At 38.4% G+C, this 24,242-nt stretch overlaps 1 protein-coding gene and 2 long non-coding RNA genes across 4 annotated transcripts in view; all 3 read left to right on the top strand.

Moving 5' to 3' along the window:
* LOC6033799 (zwei Ig domain protein zig-8) overlaps nucleotides 1-24,242 on the top strand; it is a 319,398-nt gene that overhangs the window by 106,807 nt on the left and 188,349 nt on the right. For both annotated transcript variants that reach the window (XM_038256815.1, XM_038256814.1), the window contains exon 3: nucleotides 6,266-6,475. In XM_038256815.1, the coding sequence (XP_038112743.1) occupies nucleotides 6,403-6,475 (73 nt within the window). In that variant the 5' untranslated portion in view covers nucleotides 6,266-6,402. The remainder of the gene's footprint in view (nucleotides 1-6,265; nucleotides 6,476-24,242) is intronic.
* On the top strand, nucleotides 17,338-17,995 carry LOC119767675. The gene is made up of 2 exons (XR_005277645.1): nucleotides 17,338-17,474; nucleotides 17,564-17,995. It is a non-coding gene; the product is annotated as an uncharacterized LOC119767675 (long non-coding RNA).
* Nucleotides 20,006-22,427, top strand: LOC119767674. Its single transcript, XR_005277644.1, has 3 exons — nucleotides 20,006-20,036; nucleotides 20,125-22,024; nucleotides 22,114-22,427. It is a non-coding gene; the product is annotated as an uncharacterized LOC119767674 (long non-coding RNA).

The following is a 24,242-nucleotide window of genomic DNA, read 5'->3' as shown; positions in this document are numbered from 1 at the left end:
GCGATACAAAAAAGGAGATCAAGTCTCCCCACTCTCCCCTACAGTAGACTCTCTCGTTGTCGATATTGAAGGAACTGTCGAGAGCGGGAGGTATCAAATTATAGAATGAAAAATAAAAGTATGCTTCTTGAAGGGACTGAAAAAAATTTACTGATGAATCAATTTTGATATCGAGTAGATCGACAACCAGAGAGTCGACTGTATTAGCACACAAAAAATAATTAAATTGAAATTGTTAAACGCAATTACATTTTTTACACCTTTCAATATATATATATATGCTCTGGTCAAGATTGTTAATCTTCTGCTTGAGCTGAAAAAGTTGTTGATCAAATTTTATAATTGTTTCCAAGAAAACATTAATTTTTTTTCGTGGAAATAAGGTCGAAATCTGAAAATTTGATTTTCCTATTTTTTTTTTCAAATCTTTGATTTGGTCGAGGTCGAAAAAGGTGGTCGATGTGCGGAAATTATTTTTTTTTACATTTTCTGCTTTCATTCAGTAGTTCCGTTCAGGGATGCCAGATACACAGATTTGTCTGTGTTTCACAGACATTTGAGCTCGTGTCAGACATTTTTTGAAGTACACAGACTTTTTAAAAACTTCATTAAATTGTTTATTTTGTTAAAATATCAATCGAAACTTATTTCGTTAGTCTTCAAATGCTTAAAAACACAATTTTTGATAGATTTCTATGACTGTAAATTGATTTATTTGAATTTTAGACAAAGACACAGACATACACAGACTTTTTCACAGACATTTTTAAAAATCATGTGGCATCCCTGGTTCCGTTAGTGTTTTGGATTAGTTTAGCAGTAAAAACTAATGTTTTGCAGGCTTTCGTATGCACGATTTAATTTGTATTTTATGAGAAAATAAGTAACGTAATGGAGAAGATACTGTCTGAAAATGCGAAATTTGGTGTAACGTACTTTACTTTTTATGCAAACAGTATTATTTTTTTTGTAGAAAAAATCATCGTCTTAGTTTTTTTTTTGTTTAACTAATGCAATGAAAAATATTGTTGTGTAATTTACCAATCGCAAAAACTTTCTCCCAAATGGCAGTGCCGAGCTATTGTGGCTGTGAGGTAACGGGTTTCGCCTTGCAAGCCGAAAGTGATGGGTTCGATTCCTGTCTGACTCGGCAAAGTCGCAAAGTAATTCTGCTCACTGGGAATACTGCTGAGCTCCCAATCCAGAGGTCGTTAGTTTCTATTCTACACAGAAAAAAAACAATTCTCGTAATCGTGAATTAAGTTCACGAATGTGAGAACCACGAAGGAATTTATTCATGAGTATGGTGCATTTGCACTAAAAACGTGCATATATTCCTTCGTGGTTCTCGCATTCGTGAATTTAATTCACGATTTCGGGAATTGATATTTTTTTCGTGTAGTACCTGGATGATGAAGTTAATTAAACATTGACATTAATCAACCCTTTCCCAGTAAGTAAGCAAATAGCCCACCCAACATATTTCATCTCGTGCTCAATAAAAGCTCGGTGACAATTTGTTGCGCCACCTGCTGTGACGCAAATACAACTCCGTTCAGCTGAAATGGCCGCCAGCCGGCACCTTACATGTTTTGACTTTTATTGAAGGGTGTTTTTTTTATTATCCCACGCCACCAACGCTAAACGTCTAAAAAATGGCCAGGGCGTGGTTCAGGGCCACAAAACGGATCCGAACAATAGCAAATCCACATCAATATTTATTTCACTTTTTATTTATGATCCACCGCCTTTGGAAGTAAAAAAAGGCCCGCAGGAAAATTAAAAATTTGTGTGAACATACACACACTCGCACTCCATCACTGGAAAAAGAAAAAAAAAGTTCTAAAAAAATCGTTCCGTTGGACGTTTACAACATTTACCCGCGAAAAATTGAGCATGAGCATGAGCATGAGAGATCACCCATGGTTGCCCCTCCGTTGCTGAACAGAACCGTAATATCCTTTCAGCACTACTGATTATATGCTTCGACGATCTAGTGGTGTTTCCCTTATCAACAGCATGTATGAATGCGCTGAAAAGATAAAACACCATGATTGCTAAAGCTAGATCAGTTGCGAATAGGTAACAGTCATTGGCCACCAACGGCGCCCGCCATGTCAGTTTGTAGATCTCGATTTTAAGGGACGGGAATGTTAGTTAGCGCAGATTGCTACTAGGGCAGCTGATTTACTCTGTGCTTACACCCCACAAGTGCCAGGAACCTGAAAATTTGTTAGTAGGATAGGGTGTTTGGTCAGGATTCATCATAGAAGATGATGATGCGACCCAAAATCATAGTGTTTGCTCAAAGGTATTATGTTTTATTCTCAAGGCAAGCAATCGGATGCTGCGGATGAGACATTTCCCGTTTATCGGTTGTTAACTTTTAATTGAAATGGTTTAATCTTAGACAGCCGGCTGTGGAAAGATAGAACCAAAATTATTTGTAATTAAATGATGAAGAATTTAACAGTCTGACTTTTTAATTAAGATGTTTTTACGAGTTTTACATGATTCATGTTTAGTGGGGTACTGATTAACGAAGCGAACGACGAGTTACGATGTTTATCGAGCTGAAATGGTATGATAAGGTTTTGTTGTTATTGCACACCGACGACGAACGCGAAAAAACCCTGCGATCCGACCGAAAGGCATCGCAAATAAGACTGGCTCAATTGTCATCGATGACAACCAGAACCAGCCGCACTTTTACACACATACACGCACGCGAAAAAAAAAACAAAAAAAAAACACACCGACGACGAACGCGAAAAAAAAAACACGACCCGACGGAAAGGCATCGCAAATCAAACTGAGGAAATGGAGAGAAAGAAAATAACATAAAAAATAAAACCTAATCACATGAAACCTACTCACATAAAACCAATCACCCCATGCACACAAAGAGCGACACAAAAGAGACGAAAATTATCACGAAAAAACAGGACTGCGCGTCCACCGAAGCACCGCACTTCTCTACAACATTTACCCGCGAAAAATTAAGCTAAAAGCTTCCTCATTTGTTATGTTTGTTGTTCTCTTTACCCTTGGCCCTTTCCCATGGCTGACGAGAGCAAGAGAGAGGGGAGCAATCATAATCATGGCACTCTCGATCGAGGCCGCCGAAAAAAACGAGTGAAAAAAAATGGAAAGCGGTTTTCTGCATGTCGTACTTTCTTCATCATCGCAGCAAGCGCCATAAATAGCAAAACAAAGAAAAGTTTATTGCTGCAAACTGCCAGTTAAGTCATGTTCGCAAATATATGACGATTATAAAAACGAAAATTTATACGCTAAACTTGATGGAAAAGAAGAATGGGAATTGGAGGGGGTGGGTGGATTTTTCCCTTTCCTTCCGTTTTTTTCTCGTTCTACGAAAAAAAAACGAAGAGCAAAGAAAACACACAAACGCTCTCACATATTGGGAAAAAGGGGTGGAGGGAGAGCAAAAAATTATCGTGACTCCACGGTTGTAAAAAAAGTCGCTGTTGGTACGTGCGTGTGTGTGTGTGTGTGTGTTTGAGCAGGAAGCATATTGGAAGGAAATTTTGCTCTCACGAGTCTAAGACAGTGGTTCTCAATAATATTTTGGAATTGTTCGCATTGAAGGTTGTGGTTTTGAGCCATATTTGTTAAAAAGCCACTTATATGGCCTAAAACCACATCTAAAATCAAAATTAATAAAAGAAAATGTGTCAAAAATCACTGTTAACATGTAAATGGATCAAACTTTGACAAACTCCAATTTTGATGCCATTTTTTTATCCCAATAAGTTGAAAGTTCGCCAAAACAAAACAATAGTTTAGACAGTAGCTGATAAAACCTGGCGTTTTAATTTTCAGAACAATGTTTTGTTATTGATTTATTGTTATAACATATAATTACAAGCATCATTAATGGTGTTTGAGTTAAGTACAACAAATGAAGTTTCGGGTTTTTTTTTATCTGTAAAGCTACTCAATTATACATTTTGACCAGATCCCCAAAATTCGATATCCATCCTGAGATATTCAATAAAAACAAAAAAAAACTCTGTGCATTGTTGTCACTCTTCAAATGAAAAAAAAAGTTTCAATCTTGTGTGACAAGATTGCACGACAGTGTCGATATGTTGCTTTTTGACATTGCTTTACCCTGAAAAATCTTCATAAAAAGTTACAAATACAAAAGATTTAAAATATTTTTTTTTTGTTTTTAATTAATGAATGATCCATCTAAAGATTTCAAAAGATTATACTATTTCTTATCAAAGGTTTCAAAATCTTCCAACCAAATTCTAAGAAAGATTGTACACTCTTTATTCTGGTGTTAAACGTGTTTTAGTGCTCAACAAAAACGCATGCGTTGAAATATGAATTGGAAGGAATATAATTGAACGGATTATTCGGATAGAATATTGAAAATTTTAATTTGTTCGAGATGAAGCTGTACCCAAAATGTACACTCAATATGATGTTATTGTTACATCATGGTTACCAGATATTGTTTGGTTTGTTCCAATGAACTTCTTCTGGGTTTTCTTAATTGCTTGAATTGCTACCCCAAATTGAGAACCACTGTTCGTTCCTAAAATGGTTCTAGGCGAGCGAGCGGGTGCGTCAGGAGTAGGAAATAATATTTCATCTTTCTAAAAATCAAACATTTAATCAAATCACGTTCCCAGCGAAAAAAAAGATTCGCTTCACAGAGTGAGAGCTCGAAATGAACGAGCAGCATCACAATGAAAAGAAGTCATGCATCCACCGTCGTCGATTTCGAGCAGCAGCTCGACGGCAAAAGTGGGCTAGAAATGGCGGCAACCCTCCCAAAAAAAGAGAGAGAGTCAAAGTGCATGGAAAAAGTTGTTCATAAAATTTTATGTTTGCTAAAAAGTTCCCATAAATATTTCATATCGTACGATCACACTTCGACATGATGCTGGCAGCCGAGTTTTCTCCGACCAGCAGAGCCCTTTCGCTAAAGTTTTTGGTGCCTTCGTCGTTCGTATAGCACAAGCCATAATGCATCATCACAGTGATTACGTATGGCTTGGCTGGTTGGATGGGGCAAGGGGCAGAATGGAACTTTTCGGCATCAATCTTATAGCTCCGCCGGACTCGATTGGTTTCCGGTCAAGTTTTAAACGAATGTTTTATTTCTCTTCCTTTCTCCATCGGTCAATTTGTGGTGTGAATTAGTGTTCGACATGTAGAAATTTACTGTTTGAAATAGAGGTCAGAAACATAATGGAAAAGCCATCAATGATTTTTGAATGCGGCTAGAGAAGTGCCTTATTCTGATATTGAATAAAACAAATTCATTTGTTTTTCTCTCTTCCTCTATTTTTTTGCTGAATTAATTGTAAACTATTTAGACTTTATTTAATAATAAAGTAATTCAAGAAGTGGCTCTTAAGTTCAATTACGGAATTTAGAATCAGAAATTGAACTTTGCAAATGCAGAAGGTGCTGGGATTTGAACTCGTACCCTTGGGTTGGTGGTCTAGGACGCCAACAGGTCGACCACTTGAAGATTAACACTCTTTGAGTGAAACAGTCCGTAGTGTTGACAATGTGTGCAATGTGTGTACAAAATAAATTACCAACTTGTATACAATCATATTTCTTTAAAAAAATAGCTGAGTTGCGCCACCCTAACAAACAAGGAAAAAACAGTCCTTTTTGAATGTTATTCAAAAATTACTTTGATTCCTGATGTGAAAACGATTTTAAAACATTGGATGAAAAGGGCTGCTTGATGTTAATGGCAAAGTTTTATTAGTAGGTGACAGTTCATTTGTATTTTAACCACTTTGATTACATTTGCTTTGACCAGCGCATTTCAAAACGAAATGTTTGTGTTTGTATGAAATGATAAAACCATTATGCATTCTGTTGAAAGTAGATTGTAATCATTGTGTTGGGTAATTCATACAATTCAATTCAAACGAACACATCTTTAAGCCTTCACAAAATTAAATACTTTTTGATCCTGCAACTGTTATCAATTGATTACATTAAAATAAATTGAATGCAGACAGAGGCGTTTTGCATGAACACGGCCTACGGCAATAAATGGGGTAAATGGAAACTTGGAAACTTTTTCATTGAAAAACATCACAGCAATGCTTTATTATCTTTGCAATTATTAAAATTTTAGCTGAATCTCATAAATTTTATACTTAAATTCCATTAAATCCGTACCATTCTTTTCCCAAAAAAAAAAAACACTGCACATTATGCAATCGTCCTAAAAAACTTTTCTTTAATTACTTTTTAATTGCAGGACACTCGAGCTAGTTGCTGCACAACGCCGCCGCAGTAGCACAGCTTCCTCCCGTTGGGCCAAATTACTTTCGCGAACGTCCCCAAAAGGACACACCAGAAACGGGACGACACAGAAAAAAAACGAAGCGAGCAGCGATGTCCACGTTGAATCAGCATAACAATATGTGCCACTCCAACATAATATTCATCATACTTTTTATTTTTAACGGTAAGTACTGAGGCGTGGTCGTTTTCATGGTTTCACATAAATTGTTCTGAAAATGCAACATGTTTCCCGGATGAGAGTTATTATTTCCATGATGACAATTAACGAGAAAGTGCTGCTGGTCAGAATTACAGTGAAGTTTAAATCGAGAACTGTCATCATCGTGTAATGATGTGCTTTTTTCATAATGGATACTCCTCGATAACTTGGAAACCACCATAAATCGCTCATTTTCAAGTAGGCGTGTGTGAGAGCGCGTAAAGTCTGAGAAAATAAGCTTCTTGGCCTGCTTCGACGCATGATCCTTATTGCGGTGTCCTTTATGTATTTGTTCCGTTCGATACCATCTATTCAATTATTTTCCGGCAGTGCCATAAAAATCAAACATAAACGCATTTTCATCATAAAAGCAGGCACAAGAAAACTCTCCTCGTGGAACACAAATAAATGGTTACATTTTACAACGTCATAAATCGTTTTTCCTCTTGCAACATTACAGACTGAAAAGCTACGCGCGCTGGGTTCATAAATAAGCTCCTTCGCGCCAAACCAAAGGGGGCCTCCGATGCTACGTGATTCCGATGATTGGTGAAATGGGAATACATACTTTCTTGGCGCTGCCGTGTTCGGACATGGGCCACGTTTGTCGGCACTCGAGTTTTTTTTTCCTACAAACTTGGTGGGTGTGGGCATGTGTCAGGGGGTTGGAATCTGCTGTCTGCTTCCGCCTCTTCAACTTACGATTTTATTGCAATCATTCAGTTGGAAATTCCAGTCCGGAGGGAGATTGATTTTTGATAATGTGCTGTCATTAAATTTATTTTTAGTTTTATTTCGATTTCACATTGTTTCTTTAGAAAGGAAGCTCATAAGATTTACTTCTCACGGAGTCTAATTTTGATACTACCAACGAACGAACGCTATTATCGGAACACGCCAGTTCGTTCTTCTCTGAAGAATTGAATTGGGCATGCACCATTTTCGAGATACCGCAAACCGGGGAGATATTGATAGCCGATTTTTTTTGCAATTTAAAAAAAGAGTTTAAAAAATATCTCTTTTCGTAGTTACACAAAATTCCAAATAGATTGTGAAATAACCTTATCGAAAACATTGATGAAAGATACACAAAGCAGTTTGAACTGTTTAATTTTTAAATCTCTGTAAAATTTATTAAAATAGCAATAAATATGCAGGAGAGGAAATTAAAAAAAAAATCTGGCTAGCCGAGCGGATTCAAACGTTATTCAGAACTTCCGAACCCTTGTCAAATGGACAAAGACCCAGCGCGTAACAGTATTCCTAATTCCAGTCGTAGCTCACCAAGTCGCGATGGCCTACGTTTTGCTTACCAATCCAAAGGACGGGGGATCGAACCCCGACTCGAGCGACTTTGATTTTTCGTTCACGTTCAGAGTTTCAAGATTTATATTTCCTATACTTTCTCGTTGGGAGCAGATGGGAATCGAACCCAGGACCATTCGCTTACAAAGCGAACACCGTAACCAGTCAACCACGGCCGCTCCCCACCAACTATATATATAACAACTATAACAACAAACTAGCGTCATGATTTCCAATCATGACGCTAATTTCAACCAATTGAGATTGTTTTCATATCATTCAAGATAAAATGCAGTGTAAAAGTTAAAACATCGATTCAATGCAATATCAGAAATCCAACTAAAATTGCTGCCCCTAATAAAGCCTTATACAAATTACCAGTTACAAATTTTACAGTCGTCCTGTGACGAAACTGATTTTTTGCACATAAAATATTAAGCCATGCCCAGCAGATCCCCCACAGTTAAATGCGTCACCCGGCACTCAGCTCCAACGTGTGATTACGTTGCCCAAAGCTGGACATCAAGCTCATCCCCGGGAGTTACTCGGCCACTTATGTTCAACGTCAAGTGACCGGCTTTTATTTTACGTCAACCGTCCATTAGTGCACAACATTAGCTTGATTCGGATTAATTTCCTCCCCCCATCCTTCCCTTTCCATCTTTTCATACCCCTCAAGGGGGCTTTCAAGCTCTGCAACACTTTTATTGGACGGTCTGAGAGAGATGGCGATATAAATTGAGCCACGTTTAATTTCACCGGTCCTCGGAGCAATAAAATAGTTATCCGAATTCAATTGTCCCTCCCTCTATCTTTAAGTAGCAAAGTGGCAGAGGAGAGGGATAATCTGGATGTACTTTGTGTTGTGTGAATTTCAAATGCGGGGTCAAGCAACGTGTAAACGTCGACTTACCTAGCATCGGAGATACATCCGGTCACCGAATATCAGTCCCATAGTCCGGCAGATACCCCGGGACAATGAGGGCCACTTAATGTTCAATGAAGTGTTGTGTTAAAAATGTGATTTTATTCAAATGAGATCGTGTTTCATTAGTGATAACGACCTTACTCGTGTTTTATGTAAATGTTCCGATTTCCAGCCGTATTATTTTAATGAGTCAATTGTACCTTACGAGGCAATGGCAATCCAATCCAAGCCAGGGCAGAGGGAGGAAAACTCTTTAATGCCACCCCCTCCCCACGACCTGGCGATGGGTGGCAAAGGACACACGGGTATGCGTTTACATTTGTTCAGCCCACCCGCCCGAAGAGGATTTTCCCTATTCACCTTCCGTCCTCCTCTGGCCATGTTTTGTTCCGTGCCACGTGGCTGCCCCACTCGAGCCAGGAGGCTGGAATCGAATCCGCAATCGAAATATTCAAATTTGAGGCAATTACGCTTGTTTTAAATTTTAAATGGACCTGTGGGAAATTTAGCCACGCTGAGCCGGGCCTAAATTTGAATAGTGTCGGGCTTGAAATTAGTATTAATTCTGTTGGAGCATAATTTACAGCAGCTGCGAAGCGGCAGGAAGAGGAGTGGTTGGAAAACCGATCGATTTTTGCGCCGAATTTTGGTTGATTTTATTACACGCGGTTTGGAGCTGTGATGGTGGTAATTTACAACTAAGCAGATCGCAAATTGAAGGAACGGTTTTAAAAATGAGAAATTGTTACATATATTTTATTTTGCTAGCTGTCTTAGATGCAAATGAATGGTGGTTAGTTGGCCTTTCGAGGAAAAATAAATTGAGGAAACTAGCTAAACATTTGAAAAAATGTAAGGAAACTTAAAATGGCGTTTTTACCGTGTCTGGACCAAAGAAAATATTTTTTTGTAATTCCGTCTTGAAACTTTCTACTTTTCCTGTCATTCTCGCGTGACGAAACAGCCTACTTTTATCTACTAAAAATAACAGAATCGAATAGAAACACATTTCAAAACAAATGCTGAAAAGTTCTACTTTTCAGCACTGAAATGGATGCCGAAAAGTTGAACTTTTCAGCACTAGTTTTGAAAAGTAATACACTTCAATTTTTTTTATTTAAACGATTTATTGACAAAATACATGAACATTCGACTTATAATTTCACTCAATGGGTGTTTTTCAGAAATGCAAAAAATGTTGTATGGAACTCGTTGCAAACCTTGATTTTTTCAGTACTTGTCGTATTTATCCAACTCGGTGAACCTCGTTGGATAAATGTACGACACGTGCTGAAAAAATCTTCTTTTTGCAACTTGTTGCATAAACTACTATTATCGGATTCCTCGAGAATTTTACGTAACATTCTCAAAAACTAAAAAAATCGGTGAACCTCGTTGGATAAATGTACGACACGTGCTGAAAAAATCTTCTTTTTGCAACTTGTTGCATAAACTACTATTATCGGATTCCTCGAGAATTTTACGTAACATTCTCAAAAACTAAAGGTGTTCATTAACAGGAATCCAAGATAAGATTTTTTGGAGATAAAAACTGGGTTTTCGGCGCACCGCGTGCAGAAACGGAGAAATGACGATAACGAGATAAAATCAACTTTTTTTTTTGCTAAAAATGCGATGACATTAAAATTTTAGCTATGATTTATCATGTTGGGACCAACATTTCAAAATAATTCATTTGGTACCCACATCGCTAAAAAATTTAAGTTATCGCAGTTTTAGTAAAAAAGTAGATTTTTTTTCCGTTCTCGTCATTTTCTTGATTATGCGCGCGGCGTGCCGAAAATCCCAGTTTTTATTTTCAAAAAAATGTATTTGGTCCAGACTCCGTGAAATTGGCATTTTTAAGTTTCATTCGGCCTTTTCAAATATTGGGCTAGATTCGGTCTTTAGACAATTTTTCCTAGAATGCTCACTTTTCACCTTTCATTTGCGTCCAATACAACTAAAATCGGTTGAAATGGTGTGGAGTCATAATTTTTTGAAAAATGTAATTTTTGCTAAAAATGACGAAATGGCTTTACTTATTTTGGCCAAGGAACCCCCACACAAATTTTGAGCCCGATAGGAGAGCTTTTTCTTGGGCTTGTGCCCTTATCGAATGGAATTTCTGTATATGAAAATCGAAGTTGACTTTATAGCTGTCGGCCACTATTGCTAGTACCAACCGCTAGTGTCTTCTTTTTAACTACAAAGACTTCGTCGCCCTGGGCTCCTAAGTGTTTGAGTACGGCACGGAGCGACGGCGCCTGATACCCATATTTACACTTAGAATTTCAGAGCGTCCGTAATTACGTACCATTTTTGTAGGGTCAGCTGCCAAAGTTGTATGGAGACTTGTATGGGTGAACCAATGACACAGAATGGCTTCTTTGGCCATAGGAAAGGCCCCTCAAAGTTTAAAACAAATAAAACAATTTAAAAAATAAAAATGGTCTAAATCGGCCGATTTCTCATCATGCTTCCTCAATAACCAAATAAATTGATGCCATTCGTACGTCCAATGACAAAACAAGTTTGATTTTTGTAATAACTGCAGGTCTTCGACATGCTGAGCTATCAAAAACGTGACCTGACCTGGAAACACTGCCTCTGACGCTTTTGACACTCAAACTCCAAAAAATGAATTGACTGTCGTTGTAGTGATTCATCAAATATCCTCCCAGTTAATTGATACATCTGTATGTAACAGTCGGTCTGCATAGCAAAAATTCAATCAATTTTCACTAACGTCACCCCGTCTCCGTTTCCAGCTCCGATACACGGAACTCCTGACTACTGATTCGGAAATCGGAAATCGACGCTGAACCAGCAGAAAAAATCTAACAGCACTATTTGTGTATCAAACACAATCGCCGCCATGCTTCTGCTGACTGTCGAATGGGCTGCAATTTCCCCGATAGAGGGCACACACACACAGCTCAGCTCAGAACCAAGAGAAAAATAACATTCGAGAGGAACAAGCTGCACACCTCAGCAGCGCACTATCAGGACGTCCAATCGGATGCTATAGCTGGTCTGCCAGCTGGCCAAATCAGCCACCCTTCGGAAGCACCTGCTGGTTCTGGGACTATTTCGTATTCATCCGGCCGCAGCGATATCGAGAAACACAGCACGGTTCTGTGCGTGACTGGAGGCTATCGATACGTTGTAATTTATATCCAATTATACCGAACCCCTTTGTCCACCGCGACCATCCGGCCACCCTTGGTCTTGGCCAGTAACCGACGACGACGACATCGGTAGTTCCAACTTCCGTTTGTTGGCTGCTCAAATCGCTTCCTCGCTCGGATATCTGTTTTACATGTTTACATTTACACCGTTTGACACGAAATTAATATTTAATTTATGTCCTTGCCTAGCGCGGGCGAGCCTTCCTGTGAGCAGCAATACGAAACCGGAGACAATTTTCCATTTCCGACCGCTTTCTTGTCGCAAGGTAGGAAACGGTTCATGACAGGGGTGTACTTACTGGAGCGATGTTTGCAGACATTATTATTCGAAATATCTACAGAATTACAACAAACTTTAATACGAAGCGATTTGGTGCAAAGTTAGTTCGGCTGGTAGTTTGGTCAAAGTAGTTGAATTTAAACTTATTTGGTCATGATGAGCTTATCATTAGGGACTTATACAATAATTTAAATTAAAAAGTAAAATTAAACTATTTTTGCGCAAAATCCCATGAATATAACCATTTTTTTTTTCAATGTTGGGGAAAGTCGGCCTTCACTTTCCTCTTACAGGCAATCAATCATTCAAATATGAGCAGAACTCAAATTTAATGTCAAAAGTGTAAAAATAAAAAAGACATGAAATTCGTCCTTGATTCGATTATCCGAAGTACTAAAGAAACCATCGGATAATCGAAATTCGACAGATTTTACTACAGTTACAAACGACAATTTTGAATGAATAATAATTTTAAATCCTTTTGCCTTCCTCACTGAGGTAAGGCTATAATCCTGCTCCAAAATTGAACTTTTTATTTTAAGCTCGAAACCCCACCTTGATGTATACATATCGACTCAAAATTGAAAACTGAACAAATGTCTGTGTGTATGTGTGTGTGTATGTGTATGTGTATGTGTGTGTGTGTGTGTGTGTGTGTGTATGTGTGTGTGTATGTGACCAATAATGTCACGCAGTTTTCTCAGCACTGGCTAAACCGATTTTGACCAAACCAGTCGCATTCGACTTAGTTTAGGGTCCCATACGGTGCTATTGAATTGTTTGAAGTTTCGATAAGTAGTTCAAAAGTTATGTATAAAAATGTGTTTTCGCATATTTTTGGAAGTTGAATAAATAGTTAGGTCAATGAGTCCAAAACATTGATAATCTGGCAACCCTGTCTCGAGTTATAACCACTTAAGTGATATTTATGTAATTTTTTGTAGCCGGATCTCACTTAAATGTATGTAAACAATGTCCAGATCCATCATCCGACCCATCGTTGGTTAGGTAATCGAAAGACCTTTCCAACGAGTCTACAACATTGATAATCTGGCAACCCTGTCTCGTGTTCTGACCACTTAAGTGATATTTATGCACTATTTTTGTAGCCGGATCTCGCTTAAATGTATGTAAACAATGTCCGGATCCATCATCCGACCCATCGTTGGTTAGGAAATCAAAAGACCTTTCCAACGAGTATAAAACATTGAAGATCTGGCAACCCTGTCTCGAGTTCTGACCACTTAAGTGATATTTATGTACTTTTTTGTAGCTGGAACTCACTTAAATGTATGTAAACAATGTCCGGATCCATCATCCGACTCATTGTTGGTAAGGTAATCAAAAGACCTTTCCAACGAGTCTACAACATTGATAATCTGGCAACCCTGTCTCGAGTTCTGACCACTTAAGTGATATTTATGCACTTTTTTTGTAGCCGGATCTCACTTAAATGTATGTAAACAATGTCCGGATCCATCATCCAACCCATCGTTGGTTGGGTAATCGAAAGACCTTTTCAAAGAGTCTAAAATATTGATGATCTGGCAACCTTGTCTCGAGTTCTGACCACTTAAGTGATATTTATGCACTTTTTTTTGTAGCCGGATCTCGCTTAAATGTATGTAAACAATGTCCGGATCCATCATCCGACCCATCGTTGGTTAGGTAGTCAAAAGACTTTTCTAACGAACCTAAAACATTGATAATCTGGCAACCCTGTCTCGAGTTCTGACCACTTAAGTGATATTTATGCATTTTTTTGTATCTGGATCTCACTTAAATGTATGTAAACAATGTCCGGATCCATCATCCGACCCATCGTTGGTAAGGTGATTGAAAGGCCGAGTCTAAAACATTGAAGATCTGGCAACCCTATCTCGAGTTCTGACCACTTATGATGCAACTTATGAGCCCTTGAGTGATATGTGTGTGTTTTTTTTTTGTGTTCCGGAACTTAACGAAATTAGACGAAATTTGTGTCCAAACCCATCATATCACATATCACCCATTGTTGGAAAAGAGTGAGGAAGGCACCAACCACATAGGTGGATTAAGTTAGTTTTTGAAACTTGATGCTACATTAATAAATTGTATTCCAAATACCTAAAGGTTTTTTTTAATTCAGAATATTTTTATTTTCAATTCAAGTGCTTACTCTCAAACTTCTGACTTAACTTTCGAAGTCTTCTCCTTATTTGCGGAACAAAAATAATCGCTTTCTTTAAATGCTGGCATCGAAAGTTTTTTCCTGCTAACGTAAATTCGTCTCTCACTTCACTAGATAAACAGACGCCCACGTTTTAACCCTGGCGGGCTCCAATTCACGTTGAGTCACTCCCACTCAGACTCTGGGTGTTTTTTTCCCCCCTTTCTTGTGTTTATCCTTCACTTTAAGCGTCGGAGACCGCGTGTCCCGGACTCATTTTCTTATCCCACCCAGCGCAGACCCTCGACCGTTAGTCCGCTTGTTGTTTGTGCCGTTTTTGTTTTCATTGGTTGATTCGAGTCCGCTTGAGCAGCAGTGAATGGCTTTTCTTGTTCAATTTTCATTTCATTTTCATTCTGGGTGTAGGTAAAACACCTCCTCTCTCGTCCCGAGCTCTTCAAGTTCGTCTCCTTTTTGTTAGATTTCTCCTCTCCCATACCACCATCTCTTCCAACATTTCCCATTTTAATCAGGCACCAGGCCAAAGCTAAACCGACAGAACGAAATTGGATTTCCCTTTCGGCGTGACCCTTCCGGCGGTCGTCGACGGCCTTTGCCTTGGCCTTTCCGTTGCTGCAGGGTTTCCTTGTTTTTCCCGCCAGCATTTGAGCTGTGCTCGCTCTCTTTCTCTGAGTGGTCATAAATTCGGTTCGTTTATTTGCTGTTGTTCCATCGCGGGAAATGGATTGTTTTCAAACGGAAAATTGACAAATGATTCAACGATCAATAAATTATCACCATTTGATGGATGATATTAGATGGTAAAACCTTGAACCATAAAACTGTTCTTTGCAAACATTTGTGAGAAGTTATTTATAATTCTATGTTTAATCAAAATTGAATATTGCTATTCATCATGATTTTCTTAATTAAAGTTAGTTAACTTTCTAAACTTTTCAAAATTTCATGAAATTTCTTCTTGAGGTACTTTGAACATTTCTCTACCATGGTCTGGTATTTCTGTGTACACTCAGTTTGCGGCATTATCTCAAACCTATTAAAGTCACCCTAGTTTACGGTAGGTATTTTTCAGAACGAAATAGAAAAATATCTTGTAAATAGTTTGGAAGCACGCTTGTAAAATGTTGTAATTAAAACGATTGAAAAAGTTTTTTTTGCAATTCCGTTCAATAGCCAATTAATTTTCTTGACGTTGACGTTCAATTTTTCAATACACAGATGAGATTTTTGAATTATCATTTTTTTCAGATGAGATCTCTACTGGGTGTTTAAATCATTTGGCGGTGCCAATCCTATCTGCCCAAACCATATCGTTGTTTTTCAATCCGTCTCTTATTTGAAGCTCTTCGAGTCTATAGAGATATTTACATAATGAACCCTAAAAAACGACCAACAACGATGACGACGCGAAGAGAAGGAGGTTTTCTTTTTAGGTCCAAGTCCGCGTCCAAGCTTTATTGACAAATTTAAAGTTGTGAATAATTTAACCGTACAACCACTCAAGTCTACCCTGATTCTCGCTGGCAGAATGTTAGAGTGACGACGACGGCGAGTTCGCGATCGAAGGTCACACCACTAATTGCTGTACAAATACCCGCGTAATGAATGAGTTCGCTAAGCGACGGAGTGAAGTGAAGTGAAGTGGGAGGGGAAGGGAGTTGTTTTGTATAGTTGCACCTCATCAAATGGATCTGTCGCTCGCATGGCCGGAGGCAATTAATTTCTGTAGCATAACTGACTTTTATAATGGGCCCTAACACGATACCCTCGTCGTCGGTCGTCACCGGGGTTTCAATCCATTCAAGCTTAGCTGGGTTAGGAGGAGCAGTGAGTGGGTGCGTGGTGGTTTGTCATCATTCAAAATGCGTTAGCCGGTGCAATTGATGGAAATGACTTCGACACGATGAACATACACACAACAGCCAGCGAGCGAGAGGGAGAGAGAGAATGAGCCACAATATGGTAATTATGATTGGTGAAATTCCGCACATCAATAAACCGTACTTGGAATGCAATTATGCTTGATTCAATTTTCACACATTGTTAGGTGATTGGTTAGCTTGGTTGGGGGTGAACTTTGTTTGTGGTTCAAATTTTGAAAGCACCAACCCCCGCGTTGGACCAATAACATTGCATAATGGATGCAATAAAAGAAGGCTTTCAAATAAGCTTTAATACAATGGCCTATTATTCCAGTTTGATTTTTGGAGTTTTTGTTTTGCAAAAAACTGTTAGATCATTCCAAAATGTTGTTGCTCATTTGATTAACGTGACTTTAACCTTAAAATGGCCATTCGTCACTTAGAGTCCAATGTAAAATAGTGAAATTTTCCGGTCAACTGATTTGGTTTATTAACCCTCTAACGCCCAGAGCTGTTTGCTTATCGTAAAAATAGTAAATGGCTTAATTTTGGTACAATAATGCAGGAAATACTTTACTTTGACTCACAAACATCGAATTGAGGCAAAAAAGTAGAATTTGAAGTGGTGCACCAGAGCACCATCAGGAAGATGAGCAACTTTTTTTTAAACCACAAAATCTCGTTTTCTTCAAATCTGTTACCGTTGCGGCTATATGCTCTACTTTGCCCCTTAATCAGTCATGGGCAACTAGGAGGATTTTGCAAGCTTTACATTAAAATTAGGGTATCACAGATTAGAGAGTTTGTGTAGTCTTAAAATTAAAAATTGTCAAGTAAATAAAAGTAAAATAAATATCACAAACAATATAAAATCAGAGCACAGCTAGGGATCATAACCATAAAACACACTGTTATTGCAAACCGCAGGAACAAAGTTTGTTAACACACTGTACAAACCTACATTGCGGGATTGCTACCAGAAAAGTACGAAGTAGTACTGTAAGGAGAGGACTAGAGGAAAAAGGGAATAAAGGGGCTAACAAGAAGCGAGAGAGTACTCTACTGAAGGTCAGCATAGACTTGGAAGACCTTTTCTACTTGACCTTCCCAGCAAGCAACATCGAGCTGAAGAACAAGAAGTGATCGTCAAGACTTAGCAAATTTGTCATTGTACATGTAGTAAGTGGAAAATTAGAGGAGTTGCACAAGCAAAGATTGGCGAATCAGGTACAACTCGAGTGAAATCGATAGTGAAGCCCTCAAAGCTGCCCCAGTAGTACTCTAACCCCCCTTTCCCCCTGTGTTCTCACTCGAAGGACCCAAGGTTTCCGCTCAAGAACCAGATCACGGCGACCGCGAACGATCGCCACCAGCACGCCGAAGTGACGGACTCGATGCCGAAGGCTATCCGGCGAATGTCCACCCAAGAACCGTCTGAAGACCCGGCACGTGACCACGTGGTCCCGGTCTAACCCACACCCAAGATGTCGGCCTGCAAGGCCGGAGATATCAGCGCCCCCCCCCCTCCTCGTGCGTGGCGTGGGCGTACCTGCGAAGAGCAGGCCAGATGCTCCAGAAACAAGTTCCGGACGCGGTCGAGGGCGATCGTGGACCTCCGGAGCAAGCCAGCCACGAGAGTGTCATCGGAGGTGACCAACAGCAGCAGATGTAGCAGCCAACCTGCCCCGCACAACACACACACCTACACAGCGTGAGTCCAAGAAATACAGTGCTTAATTTAACTAAAATAGTACCTTGATTCCTTGAGCTTCGAGCCGACCCTTGAAAGAAAGAGCTCTTGCTTGACTAGCCCCGCCAGCGCGAAAAGAGGCCCTGAGCCCACCCCAGTCCGGTCGTGGCTCTAAGACCAACCGGCTGGGGCGTTGTCAGGGTCCTTCAGACCCAAGCATGGGGAAAGCCCGTAGTAACAAATGGCGACCAACTAAAAGTAGTTTAATCTAAAAGCATCAAGGTTTCAAGGTCTGTTTGCGTAAAGTGTGTCAGGAGCTGTAGGGAAATTTTCAAAGTCTCTGGTTAGAGAGTGTTTGGCCAAAACGATTCCATTAAATTACACTTTTTCTAATAATGGTTGGATTTTAGTTAACATTTGCTGCCGGTGCGCGAACGCGACCGAAAACAGCACTTGTACTGTGGAACCAGCGAATAGCGGGAGTTTTAGCATAAAAAAATGATTTTTCGAGATTATTGGGTCTTGATTCGACCGACTTCCTTAGCAGATAATTTGTTTGGATTTATTCATTTTTCTTGAAGATCGTTGATGATGTTTGATGCAAATTAACTGTAAAAAGTACTTTGAAATTAACAAAACTTTTTCCAATCTTTCAAATTTCTTGATTTTAAACAATCTGTGCAAGATAGCAAACTATTATTCCAGAACAAAAGAAGTGATTCTCTGACATTGACCGTGAAACTTGGGATCGACATTCTTTTGTCGAGCAAGATAGAAGATGATTGCTGTAAAGAGATCTGAACAATTACGTTTTATTTGTATTGGTTACACTTTTGCAGTTGCACATACAAGAAATTATACATAAAGGAAAAGGAGAGAGAGAGAGAGAAACGGAAGGGGAAAATTTGAAAAAAATGTTTGAAGAAACAACATTTCCTCCAAACAAGCACCACTTGTAGCCAATTTTGCATGAAAATTCAACAATAAAATATCTTAATAAGTTTTAAGTAGTATCATTAAGTCTGTTATCAGCAATTTTCCACAGCACTTACTTTTAATTAGCCTGTTTTGCATGTTGAAGAAAAGGTTGAAAACTTTCAGGATTAATTTTGATTTTCACCGGTGTCCATAATTGTGTTTGTTTTTGAGACATCAGTTTCCTCTGTGATAATTTTTAACTGAAAACACTTGCAGTTACAAGTAACAACATTTATTTGAATAAAAAGCACCACGAACATTTAAAATTGATGAAGGTGGGTTATCACAACCATCATCAGTTGAACTGAAGAATCTGACTAGCAAGAGCAAATTGTTTGAGGGAAGTCTTTTGTGTGGATTACACGACGATAACCGAGCACAAGTAATAGTAAGAACAAATTCTCAGAAAACACACACTAACTTATAAGTAGTTTATGTGAGATTTAGCTGTGATATAATTTTGAGAGAGTATTGTTTCTCTAGGTTTTAATTTGTTGAAGAGATGTTCAAGTTTGTATTTATTTTGTGTTGTTTGAGAATATTTTCGGTTTTGTTCTCATGGCGCCCATTAATTTAGCAGAAGTACAAGAGAGCAAGACAGAGTGATCAGCAAAGAAACATTTTTAATTAACAATTTTCAACTGTGCTAAAATTTGAAAAACGTAAAAGAAAGACAAGAGAGTACATGGAGACGCATGATAGTCTACCAAATTGGCAACTTAAATTAGATTTCAAGAAAGAAACACAATTTCAGAGCATGATATGTTATGGTTGGAGTTCAATTGTAAATATAATTTAGTTATTTATTTATTTATTTTGTTTCAATGTGTATCCTATTTATTTATTTATTATTGTGAATGTTTTGAGCAACAGTTGAGTTGACACCCTAGCAAGAGATTTCTAGTCCAGATTTATTTCCAGAGCAATAATAATGTTTGCCCATACACAACGAGCTTAAGAACTACAAGCAAACCATTTTTTAAGTTTCACAAATACATTAAAAAAAAAAATATGTTACAAATACTATCGCCAACAAGAGCAAGAGTTTTGTGAACAGCTTTTAACTGCTAGTCATTTGTCGGATTTATATACGAAATGTTGTGCGAAGTAAAGTGAGTACAGTGAGTACAAGATAAAAGATTCAAGCATGTGGAAAAAAAGTACAACAAAATGATTTGTAGTGGGCTAATCTGTGATTATTGATTTTAGTGTGTTCAAAGTAAATTGGTTTCAAAATGTAAAAAGGGTGTTTTAAAAACGGAAAAGAGAAGTGAACTAGCAGAAAAACGATGATCAATTACAAGAAAAGCAAGATGAAAAACTGAATTTAAAGTTTCGCGACCTGCACGACTTCAACAGGTGAGACTGGATTTTCTGACAACGAGTTTTGAGGAATTTTAAATCAATGTTTTATGTTGAATGTTAAATTTATGTATTCAGCAAGAGAAGTTGAGAGTTTAGACGAGAATGGTTGTTAACAGCAGAATGGAGTGCAAGCAAGAAAGTTTTGAAAGCAGAGATTCTTTAGTTTCGGAAGCTTGATAGAATTTCAGGTGAGACTAAAGATCTGCGGGAGAAATAAGTATCTGAAAGTGCCAGTAAACGCGAAGCTGATTCTAAGTGTTTCTTTCGGTCAGGCGTGGCAACAAGTAAGAACAAGAAGAGCAAGATTTATTTGTGGTGGACAGTTTTTGAACTTGAAAGCCCAAAAAAAGTCACAGTACCAGAACAAAGATTTTAACACTTTGAAACATCTTTATCGTTGTTTCGCTGAAAAGTGTATAGAGCCAAGAAATTTCCAGCCAAGTACCAGAGTATTAGTACACTATTGTCCCGTACCAGTTGGACGGGCATAGTAAATGTGTGATCATGATCAAGGTTTTTTTTGTTATTTACAAGCTACAAGAGTACAAGAGAGATGACACGAGTCTAATGAGAAGTTTGTTTGTATAGTATTTGAGTATATTTTCGTTTGTTGTTTGTAGTCCTTTATGTACTCGTGCAACAAAAGGTTGAATGAAAACAGAAAGAAAACAATCCACAAAAATTTAAATAAAGTGGAAGCGACAGATGAATCAAACTGATACAAGATTACGAGACTAAGAATGCAGAATTCAGAATCGCGATGAGTAGTTTGATTGACGAATCAAATTTACCCTACTTTGATGTTATGTGTTGAATGTTCAATTTTGAAGTAACAATTCGATAAACTTCCGATTTGTGATAAAAGATCAAAACGCTCAAACATTCAAACAACCTCATTAGGAAAACTCGTAATGATTCCAGAGAGAGAAGATTGTTCTCTTCCTTAGAACAAAGATCTGTTCGGGAATAAGGGAGAAGGAAGATCGAGTAATCGGTTTACTTAGCATCGTTGAAGAATAATCATCCTTTGTTAAGGTGAATCTATTCGCTAGTTCGACGTACGAATGTGGATTTTCGATCGAGCCCGATCAAAGGCTTAACTGTGAAAACAGTGTCAAAAACCCGGGCCTATTTTGACTTGATTTTTCCTAGTATAAAAAAATTAATAAATGTTTTACATTTTTAATTTTTTTAAGGGGGAGTGTGAGGTAGTGTTACCGTTGCGGCTATATGCTCTACTTTGCCCCTTAATCAGTCATGGGCAACTAGGAGGATTTTGCAAGCTTTACATTAAAATTAGGGTATCACAGATTAGAGAGTTTGTGTAGTCTTAAAATTAAAAATTGTCAAGTAAATAAAAGTAAAATAAATATCACAAACAATATAAAATCAGAGCACAGCTAGGGATCATAACCATAAAACACACTGTTATTGCAAACCGCAGGAACAAAGTTTGTTAACACACTGTACAAACCTACATTGCGGGATTGCTACCAGAAAAGTACGAAGTAGTACTGTAAGGAGAGGACTAGAGGAAAAAGGGAATAAAGGGGCTAACAAGAAGCGAGAGAGTACTCTACTGAAGGTCAGCATCGACTTGGAAGACCTTTTCTACTTGACCTTCCCAGCAAGCAACATCGAGCTGAAGAACAAGAAGTGATCGTCAAGACTTAGCAAATTTGTCATTGTACATGTAGTAAGTGGAAAATTAGAGGAGTTGCACAAGCAAAGATTGGCGAATCAGGTACAACTCGAGTGAAATCGATAGTGAAGCCCTCAAAGCTGCCCCAGTAGTACTCTAACCCCCCTTTCCCCCTGTGTTCTCACTCGAAGGACCCAAGGTTTCCGCTCAAGAACCAGATCACGGCGACCGCGAACGATCGCCACCAGCACGCCGAAGTGACGGACTCGATGCCGAAGGCTATCCGGCGAATGTCCACCCAAGAACCGTCTGAAGACCCGGCACGTGACCACGTGGTCCCGGTCTAACCCACACCCAAGATGTCGGCCTGCAAGGCCGGAGATATCAGCGCCCCCCCCCCTCCTCGTGCGTGGCGTGGGCGTACCTGCGAAGAGCAGGCCAGATGCTCCAGAAACAAGTTCCGGACGCGGTCGAGGGCGATCGTGGACCTCCGGAGCAAGCCAGCCACGAGTGTCATCGGAGGTGACCAACAGCAGCAGATGTAGCAGCCAACCTGCCCCGCACAACACACACACCTACACAGCGTGAGTCCAAGAAATACAGTGCTTAATTTAACTAAAATAGTACCTTGATTCCTTGAGCTTCGAGCCGACCCTTGAAAGAAAGAGCTCTTGCTTGACTAGCCCCGCCAGCGCGAAAAGAGGCCCTGAGCCCACCCCAGTCCGGTCGTGGCTCTAAGACCAACCGGCTGGGGCGTTGTCAGGGTCCTTCAGACCCAAGCATGGGGAAAGCCCGTAGTAACAAATCTATTGGTTCATTTGTTTGAAAACGCTTCGAAATGTGTTAAAAACTACTTATTCTTTGCTGTAAGACCATATTTCTGAAGTATTAACTACAAATTCTAAAATCTCTGCATTTTCAGGTTTCTTTGATTGGATCATTCAAAACCCACAAACAACCATTTTCATGAAAAATGAGGAAAATAATAAAATTATCGGTCTAATAACAATGTTTTGTCTTGTTTATGAATAGTCAAAACGTTTATAAACTTTTGTTTTGATAAAAATAAGCTTTTTCTGTAATTTAGAAAAAAGTGCACCTGAATATTTAGTTGCTCATATGCCTAGGTGGTGCTCTGGTGCACCAAATGAAAAAGGTTGAAAAACACTTAAAACCGGTAAAAACTAACAATGTTATTCACAGGGGTTCTTGTCCAAGGTTCAAATGATAGCAAAACATTTTTTGTTTCATAAAATTTTGTGTTTGGTATTTTTTGCGGGCTTTCGAAAACAGGTCTTATTTATTTCCCTAAAATTGGCCCATTTTTGTTTACATTTCACACTGTAACTTTGCTTGTGCTTAACCAAATTTGATGAAATTTGGGGAGATGTTAGTATACATTCTACATGAACACCTGCAACTTAAAGCATCATGAAAAGTTGTGTCAGTTCCGAGATATTTGAATTCAAAGTTTTGGTGCTCTGGAGTAACCATGGGCGTGAGAGGGTTAATCATTCAGTATTTTCAAACCAATGGAAACTATCGAAATGTACCTTGGATCGCTGTTGTGGTTCGTATTGAAAAACTGAAAAAAAAAATTCGTTCCAAAATTTTGTCGCCCTGATATTCTGTTTCAACAAAGATTGTGTAAGATTTGTATGATTTTTAAAATATAATCGAAAGAAAAAAAAAACGATCCGTGTTAACCCTGTTATGTTATTAAGGAAGTGTTAGACTATGACAAACAAACAATTTCGACAGCTGAAATATTTTTGAAGTGCTGAGAAAATTCTTTATATTTTGCTTTTTTTGAACTTTGTTGCTGAGATATTGCCATGCAAAAATTTAAAAACAGAAAAATTGATGATTACTAAGTCTCACCCAAACCACCCATTATTTTCTTATGTCGATATCTCAGCAACTTATCATGCGATTTTCAATGTTTATAAATAAAACTTTCGTGAATTTTTTCGATCTTTTAGAAATCAATATTTTCAAAAAGTTTAATTAAGACTATCATTTCAAAAGGTCGTAATATTGAATGTTTGTCCCTGTCTCTGATTTTTGTATGAAAAAAAAAAAAAAAAAAAAAATACACGACTCGACTTTTTTGGACACACTGAATCAATCATGCTTTATTAAAAAGAAAAGTGGGTTTAGTTTGGAATTTTATGAATGTTTGGAATAAAATAAATATTAGCATTCATATGTTTTACTTAGTTGCTTGTTTTGTTGAGAGTTTTTTTTTTACTTTCTGTACCATTTCAATAAATTGTTATACTCTTATTATTTACCTTAAACTTTGTGATGTCATACTTTT

This window comes from Culex quinquefasciatus, chromosome 2 (assembly GCF_015732765.1).
Source record: "Culex quinquefasciatus strain JHB chromosome 2, VPISU_Cqui_1.0_pri_paternal, whole genome shotgun sequence".
NCBI classification, from domain to species: domain Eukaryota; kingdom Metazoa; phylum Arthropoda; class Insecta; order Diptera; family Culicidae; genus Culex; species Culex quinquefasciatus.
This window is presented reverse-complemented; position numbering and strand designations above follow the sequence as displayed.